Raw genomic sequence first — 11,076 nt, 5'->3', positions numbered from 1 at the left:
TCTCTCTGATTTGGTCCTGCCGTACATATCTACACGTACGCTACGGTCACAAGACGCAGGCCTCCTAACTGTCCCTAGAATATCTAAGCAAACAGCTGGAGGCAGGGATTTCTCCTATATAGCTCCATTTGTATTGAATGGTCTGCCTACCTATGTGAGAGATGCAGACTCGGTCTTGACCTTTAAGTCTTTATTGAAGACTCATCTCTTCAGTGGGTCATTTGATTGAGTGTAGTCTGGCCCAGGAGTGTGAAGGTGAACGGAAAGGCACTGGAGCAACGAACCGCCCTTGCTGTCTTTGCCTGTCCGATTCCCCTCTTTCCACTGGGATTCTGTTTTTTTCACTCAACAGTTTCCTGTGTATCAAGAATGGTCCACCACCCGAACAAAGGGCATCCAGCCAACTTGACACAACTGTGGGAAGCATTGGAGTGAACATGGACCAGCATCCATGTGAAATGCTTGACACCTTGTGGAGTCCATGCTCCAATGAATTGAGACTGTTCTGAGGGCAAAAGGGGGCACAAATCAATATTAGGAAGGTGTTCTTAATGTTTTGTACACTCAGTATCCATTGTTTCCATGAACAGCTATTTCTATATTATTTTTTATTTTTTTACATATGACATGTATTTTCTCATATTTAGGTACAGCATTTTTCATACAAAGAAGCACATTACTTCTCATATTCAGTGCTTAGTGCTCACAAGGGCTTTATTGTAATACCCACTAGAGGGCAGCACAGACTCACAAATCCATTTGATACATGAAAAATATTACCAAAATGAGCTGCACTGGTCTTTCTCATTTCAATTTTTACAGCTCATTATTGACTATTATTCTCACACAGTAAAGTCATAACCTCTTGGTTAACACAGTCCCCTAATCTACTGCGTTTATGCAGTTCACAGAGCACTAAGACACCTTTCTAAACAGACAGAAGGGATTGATGGCACTCCGCTAATGCTTAAGACATGCACTCAGCAGCAACCACATCCACAACCTCCTACTACCCTCCATCTGGTCATGTCCATCTTCAGACCCCTCACCCCCTCTCCCCAGGTATATTACTATTCTCTCAGAGATCCTGTTCCTCTGCACCGCTCTCCCCTGGCAGATTCATAGCACTTTCTCTCAGCATGTTTGTAATGTGAGCGTTGTGAGAGGAATGATTTGGTCGGATCAGGAGGGAACAGTATATACACCATCTATTGTCTCATGTTAACCATATTTCCCTGTGTCATGTGGCGTGAAGGTGGCATGTTGTACGATATTACCCCAGTTCCTTCACTGATTCCTGAAGCACTGATTGCTGAAGCACTGAGCTGGTAATATGGTGGAATAAAGTTCTTATTCTCTCCCACTCTGATATAGAGTGCACACATGCACACACAAACATAGAGACACATGCAGAACAGAGCAGACAACGGGGGGTTAAGCCGACAGGATCTGTGCTCTCTGTATGGCTGATTAGACACCGAGGAGTGGGCTCTGCTGCACAGTGTGAGTCTGAGCCGTGGAGCTCCATGCTGAGATACTGCTTATGGGCTGCTGCAGCACATTGGAGGTGAAGTGGAACCAGGTCCGCATGGAAAAATAACCAGAGCCAAGAGATCCGAGGTCAAACAGAGGTAAAAGGTCATGGTGCCTCATTACAATATGATTCATAGCGATTGAAGGACTATAATTAAGCAAACTGGTGAAATAAATGTACAACAACTGATTGAGAGACAATATATATATAAAAAGATCAAAATGTTATTTATTTCAACTTCTTCCTCATATACAACATTTTGTGTGATGAAATCACAACAAAAGTAAGTGGTCAGCGACAGATTCTAGCAGATAAGAAAGAAATAATTCAGAGTAAATAAAGCTACTACTGTACCTAGTAACTGCATGTTATCAAACATTCACATTTCTCTTGCTTTACAGAACATTTATCAGCAAACTAATTTCTACTTTTTTCCCAATTAAAATTGAAAAAGAGTTTCAAATGATAGTTGATACAACATTACCGTACAATCGCTAACGTTATTCAGTAGACAGTATAACAAGTCTAATCCCCTTAGCTTTTAAATGAAGTCCATACAAACTCCTTTACATTTCAGCATTTCAGTGCACAACAGATGACCTGTTTTACAAAAAGAGAGAAAAAACTATGTGATCTCAACCAACACTGCGAGAGGAACCTTTAACTAGACTCGTAGTCCCTGTTGCTGCGTTATCGACACTAAGAAAGTGGGTCCATGGCAACAAGCCAAAAGGCTGTGCTATCAAAAACGCACCATAAAGCAGCTCAACTGAGACAACCTAGAAGCTAGACACAGCTGCCATCTTGGAATAGTCCAAACTATAAAAGAGAAATAGAATCAAACAAAGGCGATACGCTATACTAATACAAATCCTGTCCTTATCACTCTGCTACTTATTAGCAAAGCTAAAAATAAAAACATTTGCAACTATCTGATTTTTGCCCCCAACATTGCAAGTGTGTCTGTGTGTGCTGGGGGAGGGGCGACCCCCTCAACACATGTAGTAGCTGCGTGTGGTGTCCACGGGGGAGGGCTTGCTCTCTGCCCCGCCCTCCTTGTCCTTCTCACTGTCCACCTCCCACAGGTTGATGAGGGGCGGGTAGAGCTCATTGAGGGGGATGGAGGAGGTCTTCTGCATGTACTTCTTCAGGGAGTGGTGGTAGTTCTTCCTCTTCCAGCGCCGTGCCACGTACACCCCCACCGTAGCCAGGCTGAGGAAGGCCAGCATGGTGGCCATGACGACTAGCAGGGCGGCGCTAGGCCTCTGGTCCGACACGTCCAGGGCGAAGGTGTTGCTGCGCGTGGTCACATTGACGCACGACTTGTGGGTCTGCAGGTGGATGTTGGAGACGGTGAGGCACACCTCATACTCAGTGCCCGGCTGCAGGTGAGTCAGGTTGTACTCGTGCACGTCGACGGGCACGCGTGCAGTGTAGGTGATGTGGGGATTGTCAATCTTCATGGTGGCCGAGGCCCACTTAAGGTTGGAGGTCATGACGTTGGAGTTAATCTTCCAGGAGACCAGAATGGAATGGGACTCGGTCTGCTTGACGTAGATCTTCATCACCTCGACACTGTCCAGCAGGGTGCCGTTGACCCGGATAGTGGTGACGCGTGTGTCGGCCCCCTCTGTGTTCTGAGCCACGCAGGTGTAGCGGCCTGAGTCCTCCACCTGGACTTGGGACAGCCGCAGGGTGCCCTCACTGCTCAGGTGGTACCGCTCTGACACCATGTCCACCGTGATCTTGCTCCCCATAGGAGATACCCAGTAGATTTCTGGCTCGGGCTCGGCCATGGCCCGGCAGTCCAAGCTGACACTCATGCCCAGCTCTAGGCTCAGGTGGCTGGGGAAGGTGTTGTGGGAGATGAGGGGCAGGCACTGCTCTGGGGAGTCCTGTAGCCTCACCTCCCTGACCTGCTGGCCCCGGAGCTCAGGCGGTGAGCTACACAGCATGGCCCGCGGCTCCATGAATCGCACACTGGTCCTGTTTGAGCTCATCCACTGGATGACGCAGTCACAGCGCAGCGGGTTGCTGTGCAGGCTGATCTCGCGCAGATTGGGCAGCGCCTCCACGGTGCGCTGGTAGATGGCATTGAGGGCGTTGTTGTTGAGCATCAGGCTCTCCAATGAGGACACGTCCCTGAAGGCCGTCCGGTGGACAAAGGACAGCTTGGGGTTGTTGGTGCCCTCCAACTTGGTCAGCTCAGGCAGGTTGTCCAGGGCGTAGCGGTCGATGGACACCAGCTCAGCCATGTTGTTGATGCCAAGCTCCTTCAGATGCAGCATGTTCCTGAAGTCCCCCTCCTGGATCTTGTGCACCGGGTTCTTGTTCAGGTCCAGGAACTTCAGGTTCTGCACTTTCTGCAGGGCCAGCTGGGGAACTCGGACCAGCTTGTTGTCGTAGAAGGACAGGCTTTCCAGGTTATCCAGACCCACCAGAGCACTCCCGGGAACGTCGGTGAGATCCATGCCGGCCAGAACCAGGCTCCTCAGACTCCCCAGGGGCTTGAAGTTCATGTCCAGGATACCAATGACAGGGTTATCGCCGATCATCAGGATCTCCAGGTTGGGTGTGGCCTCGAACCAGCGGCTGTCAATGACCCGGAGCCTGTTGGAGTTGAGGTGGAGGCGCAGCAGGCTGCGCAGGCCAGAGAAGGCCCCTGGGGCAATGGTGCTGATCTGGTTGTGGTTGATGTAGAGCTCCTGCAGGTTGCTCAGGTCCTGCAGGCAGTGGTCAGGCAGCTGGCTGATCTGGTTCTCCTCCAGGTGCAGGGTGGTGAGCTGGTTCATGTTGGCCAGGCCCACGGCTTCCACACTGCTGAAGTTATTCTGGGATAGGTCCAGCTCCGTCAGGTTGAACAGGGCTTCTAGCTCCCCGCTGGTGTGGGCGATGGAGTTGCTCTGGAGCAGCAGCACCTGGGTGTCAGAGGATAGGTTGGAGGGGATGCGTGTCAGCCGCAGGTCGTTGCAGTCCACTGTGGCCGCCTCCCTGTAGGTGGACTGGGGGGTGAACCAGGGGCGCACCTCACACACGCACAGCCTCGGGCACTCCCCGCCCCGCACCAGGGGCAGCAGGGGCAACAGCAGCCCTACACACAGCCATGCCAGTTGGGGCCAAGGGAGGGGGCTTAGAGTCATGCTGTCTGCTCTCTTTGTCTGGTCACACTGCTCTTAGAGGAGAGGCCGGGTTCCTGAGGAGGGCCTGGAGGGTAGGTGTGGGATGTGACATCAACAACCGATGGTCATCAGTGTCCTCTCTGTACAGGCTGGTAGTGGCTGGTAGAGCTGCGGTCCACAGTGCCAGTGAATGTGTGTGAGTGTGTTTCAGAATGGGGCCAGGGGATGGTCAGGGTTATCCTCTTCCTCCACTCACGTGTTTTTCTCTCTTTTAACTTCAGAATTCAGCAGAATAAGCCTGAAATACACAGAAACCAGGTCAGGTATTAGAGCTCTGCATTACATTGTTCCATTATCATCCCACAAACAGATGGTGATTTAGATAAAGAAGAAAGAGATATAGAGAGGGATACAGAAACAGGAAGAAGGAGAGAGAGAACGGGGCTAGAGAGAGAAAGGTGTGTGAGAGGGATTGAGAGTTCCCGGTGAGAGATAAAAAGCCATAAAATCTGTCAGACAGTGAATTGCATTTCATTAAAAAAATTGCTGATATTGACAAGACTTTTAACCTAAATATGGGCATGAATTACAAGTCCATATCTGCTACATCTCGACAAGACAACATGTGTGTGAAACAGAGAGTAATACATTTACAGTAGTTAGCTGCTGACCTGGCTTCAAATACAATTTGAAATAATTTAGAATACTTTAACTGTTTGTTTGACCTTGCCTGTTATAATGGAACCAATAAAAATTCCCAAAAGCTCAAACTCTGCCCCCCTGGCACTCCAGTCTGGCTAAAGGTCTGGTTCTGTGGTTGGACAGAGATCTGACATCGTTTATAGTTTCACAGCAGAGGGTTAGAGTGGAGACAGCACCCAGCCGACACAGCACCAGTCTGCAGACTTCTTGGGGACTCATTTGACATGCCTAACAGGGCAGAATAAATCTGTGAAATTATTTTTTTTGCTGTGCTATTGTACAGAGGTTAATTTCTGTCTTTAATGAGCTGTTACTCAGCCAGAGACTATTCAAAAACAGGTGAAAAAAGCAAACTCTGAGCATTCAAGTTTAATTGAATCAGTCAGAGTGTCTTGGTAGTACAGGCAAAACCACTCAACCCCAATGCCAGCAGTCAGACTGCTCTGGCCTGTTAGTAGCAGGTCGCCTCTGGAAAAATTAAATGTTTTAGTGAAATAATTTATCATATTGGTGTCCTAATTCTCCTTTTTAAATAAAATATGGATCATACTAAATGTTTATATACATTAACTGAGACAGACAGTCCTGCTGTTTTAACATCTATTGCTGCTGTTTTAACATCTATTGCTGCTGTTTTAACATCTATTGCTGCTGTTTTAACATCTATTCCTGCTGTTTTAACATCTATTCCTGCTGTTTTAACATCTATTGCTGCTGTTTTAACATCTATTGCTGCTGTTTTAACATCTATTCCTGCTGTTTTAACATCTATTGCTGCTGTTTTAACATCTATTCCTACTGTTTTAACATCTATTCCTGCTGTTTTAACAGCTGGGTGAGTGAAGGGTAAACACACGAGTAGGTTGTAAACCATATTGTACTCCCAATGTATTGCAGCCAACAACAAGCCTATAACATCTGAGTACACATTGTTTGCATATGGGTCACTATATTTGTGTATGCAGAAGTGTTGTCCTTTGTTCAGATAATATATAAGATTATGGTCCAGAATTTTAAGGTATGGGCAATTCCACGATAACGGAGTGACACAGACTGATTTTTCACTTTAAAATGTATGTCGCAAAAACAAATGATTGTAAAGTGAAACCGTACAACTATATATACACACGGTCTACTTTTAACAATTTCCACTGAAAATGTACTTGAAGAACAGTGCAGATGCAAAGTTTGGTAACAGAATGACGGCACCAACAGCACAAACTGTCATTCTGTTACCAAACTTTGCATCTGTATTGATCTTCAAGTAAATGTGTTTCTGTAAAAGTTTCAGTGGAAATTGTTAAAAAGTAGCCCTTGTGCATGTAGTTGTATGGTTTGTTTAAAAATCTGAGTCTCAGTGTCACTCTGTTACCATGGAATGCCCGTATATGACAATGTATATTAGTAGAGATTGGTAGGCTAAATGTTTGATGCATATTTGATATGTATATTTGTCCCTATCTGAGGTCTATTGTGGATATGAACTCAGCTACTCTAATGTATTCTGTGTTCTGTCTCTTCAGAGATTACCCACGTTTCTCTCTCCCAGGGGATTATCTGCGTATGCTACTGGCACAGTGACAGAGAGATGCTTTTGGTGTGGTAGCAGCCAGCCAGAGTTCTCTGCTCTGACTATGAGCACATTACACAACACACCTAATCTACCAGGACGGGCAGAAAAAGAAAAGCGCTCGACTCTGTGCATTATCATTAATGGAAGCTCTTGATTATGAGACACGTCTCTGGAAAGCAGTGGCAACACAGGCGGGTAGAAATGAGTCTTTTAATGAGCCTGAAGAAATCAATTAGAGGCCTGTAGCCTCTGTGCTGGGATGGTGTCAGCTCCAGGCGTTGGGTTGGATGTGGGGGAATGGGCAGGGCAGGGGCCAGGGTGGATATGGGAGAATAGGCAGGGTGAGGCTGGGTCAGGGTGGGGGCAGGGCAGGGGCCAGGGTGGATATGGGGGAATAGGCAGGGTGAGGCTGGGGCCAGGGTGGGGGCAGGGCAGGAGCCAGGGTGGATATGGGGGAATAGGCAGGGTGAGGCTTGGGGCCAGGGTGGGGGCAGGGCAGGGGCCAGGGTGTATATGGGGGAATAGGCAGGGTGAGGCTGGGGCCATGGTGGGTATGGGGGAAATAGGCAGGGTAGGGCTGGGGCCAGGGTGGATATGGGGGAATAGGCAGGGTAGGGCTGGGGCCAGGGCAGGGGCCAGGGTGGATATGGGGGAATAGGCAGGGTAGGGCTGGGGCCATGGTGGGGACAGGGCAGGGGCCAGGGTGGATATGGGGGAATAGGCAGGGTAGGGCTGGGGCCAGGGTGGGGGCAGGGCAGGGGCCAGGGTGGATATGGGGGAATAGGCAGGGTGAGGCTGGGGCCAGGGTGGGGGCAGGGCAGGGGCCAGGGTGGATATGGGGGAATAGGCAGGGTGAGGCTGGGGCCATGGTGGGGGCAGGGCAGGGGCCAGGGTGGATATGGGGGAATAGGCAGGGTAGGGCTGGGGCCAGGGTGGGGTTGGATATGGATGTGGGAGAATGGACAGGGCTGGTGGGTCTAGCTCCAGAGGACAGGTAACATTCAGGAGCCTCCACCGCCGCTGGGATAGCTCCTCACTGATGGGTCCCTGGCACCGCAGCATCCTCCCCTTTCCCCAACACATTTATGAGGCCCAATTATGGAAATCCAACACAGCAGTTTATTCTTCCTCTCCGTTTAAACTGCCAATACTGGATCCATAAGGCCGGTCAGGGGAAAATATGTGTTTTCTATATCAGTTTGGTGCTATCAGTGATAAGGGTATTTCCACTGTAGCGGTGATATCCTCTGTGCCAAGAGTGTAGTGTTCTCTAAACAGGTATGATGTATGATGGTGAACTACCATGTATGATCTGCACATAATCAATGACTATGCCTTTCCTCTGCCCTGCCTGGAGATATTCAAATCAGTGACAGGAAAAATAACATTGCATTATCATAAACAGATTGGACAGTGATGAGGACAGTGATGAGCACAGGGCCCAGTGACTCCAATCCGTTTCAGCAAATAAAAGATTAGTTTTTTTTGTGAGAAAATGTATCTCCATCCAGGCCAATTAGTTTTCAATACTAGAGAAAAGGATGATTAAATCTCAGCATTTTAGGTGAAGTGAAACACTTTGTATCTGTTCAGGCAGGATTCCAGTGGGTGTGAGTATATATACACACACTACAGCTGAGGACGGCAATTTCTCTTCAACCTGGAGGAATGGAATCAGCCTTCCATAACTGTCCCAGTGAGGGTGTACGGCAGGCCCTGCCGCTCTCACACTGACAATAAACACCACCATTCCTGCGCCTCCAGTCAGATACTAATAACACACCACATTTATCCCCATAAACACACTCCGTGCAGCCTGAGGACAGAGACGTGTGCGGGGGGATCTGTTTTGTTTCACATCAAAACCTGACATCCATGTCTCTGGATTTATACTTTAGAGACAATAGTAACATAGAACAGGTTTAGTTAGATTTTTCTCCTTTTCCTCATGTGTGATTTCTCATCGACATTCAGTGCAAGCCTGGCAGAAACACCGAACACGGGGATGTGTGACTGACACAAACTCGGCTTTGATTCATATTGCAGGTGTGGTATTTATAGTGTCTCTAAAAATACTTAGTTATGCAGAAAAAAAACAGCATGTCAGTCACGGTGTTTCATGTCTGCATATTTGAATCATGAACCAATGTAGGATCAAAAGCCTATCTGCCATTACAACTTCTCAATTAGTTAACTTAGTTGCTCCCACACTGACTAGGTACTGGATACAATATAATGTGAGTATCCGGTGAGTATCCGGTTGGTGTGTCTGTTACTGTAAGAAAATCCCCTACCTCTAAGATACTGTTCTAATAGCCATGATGATATATATAGTATCCAAGTCTAATGGTATACTCTCTGCAATGCCCCGGCCAATCAGAGCGCCATCTCAGTGATTTGTACACTGTGACTGAACTGTAACATCAAGGCTTTATATTTCCTCCTTATTCCTCTTCTCAGGGCCTGGGAATGGACAATAAGAGATCTGACTGTCATCTCTCCCTCTTTATCCATCAACCTGCCGATCTATCAATCTGTTGGTCTGTCTGGCTATACACTGTATCTTTATATCCAGCCATCTATCAGATCATATATTATGCCTCTCTCTCTCTCTCTCTCTCTCTCTCTCTCTCTCTCTCTCTCTCTCTCTCTCTCTCTCTCTCTCTCTCTCTCTCTCTCTCTCTCTCTCTCTCTCTCTCTCTCTCTCTCTCTCTCTCTCTCTCTCTCTCTCTCTCTCTCTCTCTCTCTCTCTCTCTCTCTCTCTCTCTCTCTCTCTCTCTCTCTCTCTCTCTCTCTCTCTCTCTCTCTCTCTCTCTCTCTCTCTCTCTCTCTCTCTCTCTCTCTCTCCTTCTCTTCTCTTCTCTGAAATCGGAGGAGACAGGCGAGGTAATCACTGTTTTCACACTGAGGCTATAAAAATCACACCTGGCACCAGGCTCCTGAAGTGCTGACAGCTCTGTGGGGGCTCGTATCCGGTTTGACCGACCGCTACCTCAGTGTGTGTGTATGTGTGTGTGTGTGTGTGTGTGTGCGTGCGCACGCACGCATGTGCTTGCATGTGTGTGTGTGATGGGGGGAAAACGATTATGACAGGGGACACCTCCAATGGAAATTGTGAACAAACAAGGCCAGAGGTGTCCTCCCTCAGCATCAAAGCCCAGAGAGACTACCAGGCTGTCCATCGTGGCCTGAAGCCCTGAAAACAGAACACTCTGACTGTCAGTGATGAGTGTAATGAATGTTGTCACACTACACAAAAATGACATTTCCCTCAGCCCACAGAGTGGTCTGAATGAAGGGAAACAGATGTTGCTATTTCATCCTCTCACTGACACAGCAGCACCAGGCACTGTTGACTTACACAGGGCCCCTTCCTATTAGCACTGCTGTTGATAGATACGGTGGCTAAAAGCTGTTTAATCCTGAATGGAAAAAACATTATTGCTGCAAATTCTACAAACTATCCATATCCTGATGGCAATCCTTCAGTCATTCCAAAAGCGTCGTCTGTCGTAGCCTTACCCGCTATAAAGTGAATGGGGAAAAATATATATTTTCTACTCCCCCTGGTTTGAGTGAAACTCAAGTAACCAATAGACTGATGTTTCTGTTCCTGGGAAAGTGACCAAACTGCTTAAAGAGTAGAACAGTTATGGGGGATTAAGGCTATAGTCTGCAATAACATCCTATACTATATACAGTATATCCTGTTTATACTCATCTACAGGATGTACATAACAATGCCTCAGGAGCAGACATAATAAGCATTGTTTTGGGCTTCCTGGCTTGTGACCCCTAATCGGGTGCAACACTTGTCTGAAGAGGCCAAACTGCTTAACTCAGATACACAGAGATTCAGTGTTCACACATTGTTTGCACTTAACCCAGAACTACAACAAAGAGAAACACAGGTAGAGAAGAGGGATAAAGGAGAGAGAGTGTAGAGATGTCTGCTTTTACACTCACCTATCATATCTCACCACACAGACGAATGCCTGTGTTACAGAAGGAGACCCTGCATGTAGCCTAGTTTTATAGTGAGTGTGTTTGGTGGGCCCTGGCCCTTTGTGTGATAGCATGAGAGGTTTTGGTGGATCGGAGTTTCATTCCCTCCCTGACAAAGGCGATTTACATTTTTGTCATTATCC

General features: G+C 47.6%; 1 protein-coding gene across 2 annotated transcripts in view; it reads right to left on the bottom strand.

Moving 5' to 3' along the window:
- Positions 1 to 1,729: 1,729 nt before the first annotated feature.
- The window catches only part of LOC124031229 (leucine-rich repeat neuronal protein 1-like), a 16,210-nt gene continuing 6,863 nt past the window's right edge, over positions 1,730 to 11,076 (bottom strand). For both annotated transcript variants that reach the window (XM_046342255.1, XM_046342256.1), the window contains one exon: positions 1,730 to 4,951. In XM_046342255.1, the coding sequence (XP_046198211.1) occupies positions 2,527 to 4,674 (2,148 nt within the window). In that variant the 5' untranslated portion in view covers positions 4,675 to 4,951 and the 3' untranslated portion in view covers positions 1,730 to 2,526. The remainder of the gene's footprint in view (positions 4,952 to 11,076) is intronic.

This window comes from Oncorhynchus gorbuscha, linkage group LG03, assembly GCF_021184085.1.
Source record: "Oncorhynchus gorbuscha isolate QuinsamMale2020 ecotype Even-year linkage group LG03, OgorEven_v1.0, whole genome shotgun sequence".
Classification (NCBI taxonomy): Eukaryota; Metazoa; Chordata; class Actinopteri; order Salmoniformes; family Salmonidae; genus Oncorhynchus; species Oncorhynchus gorbuscha.
Note: the sequence above shows the minus strand (reverse complement) of the source record. Positions and strands in the feature narration are given on the sequence as shown.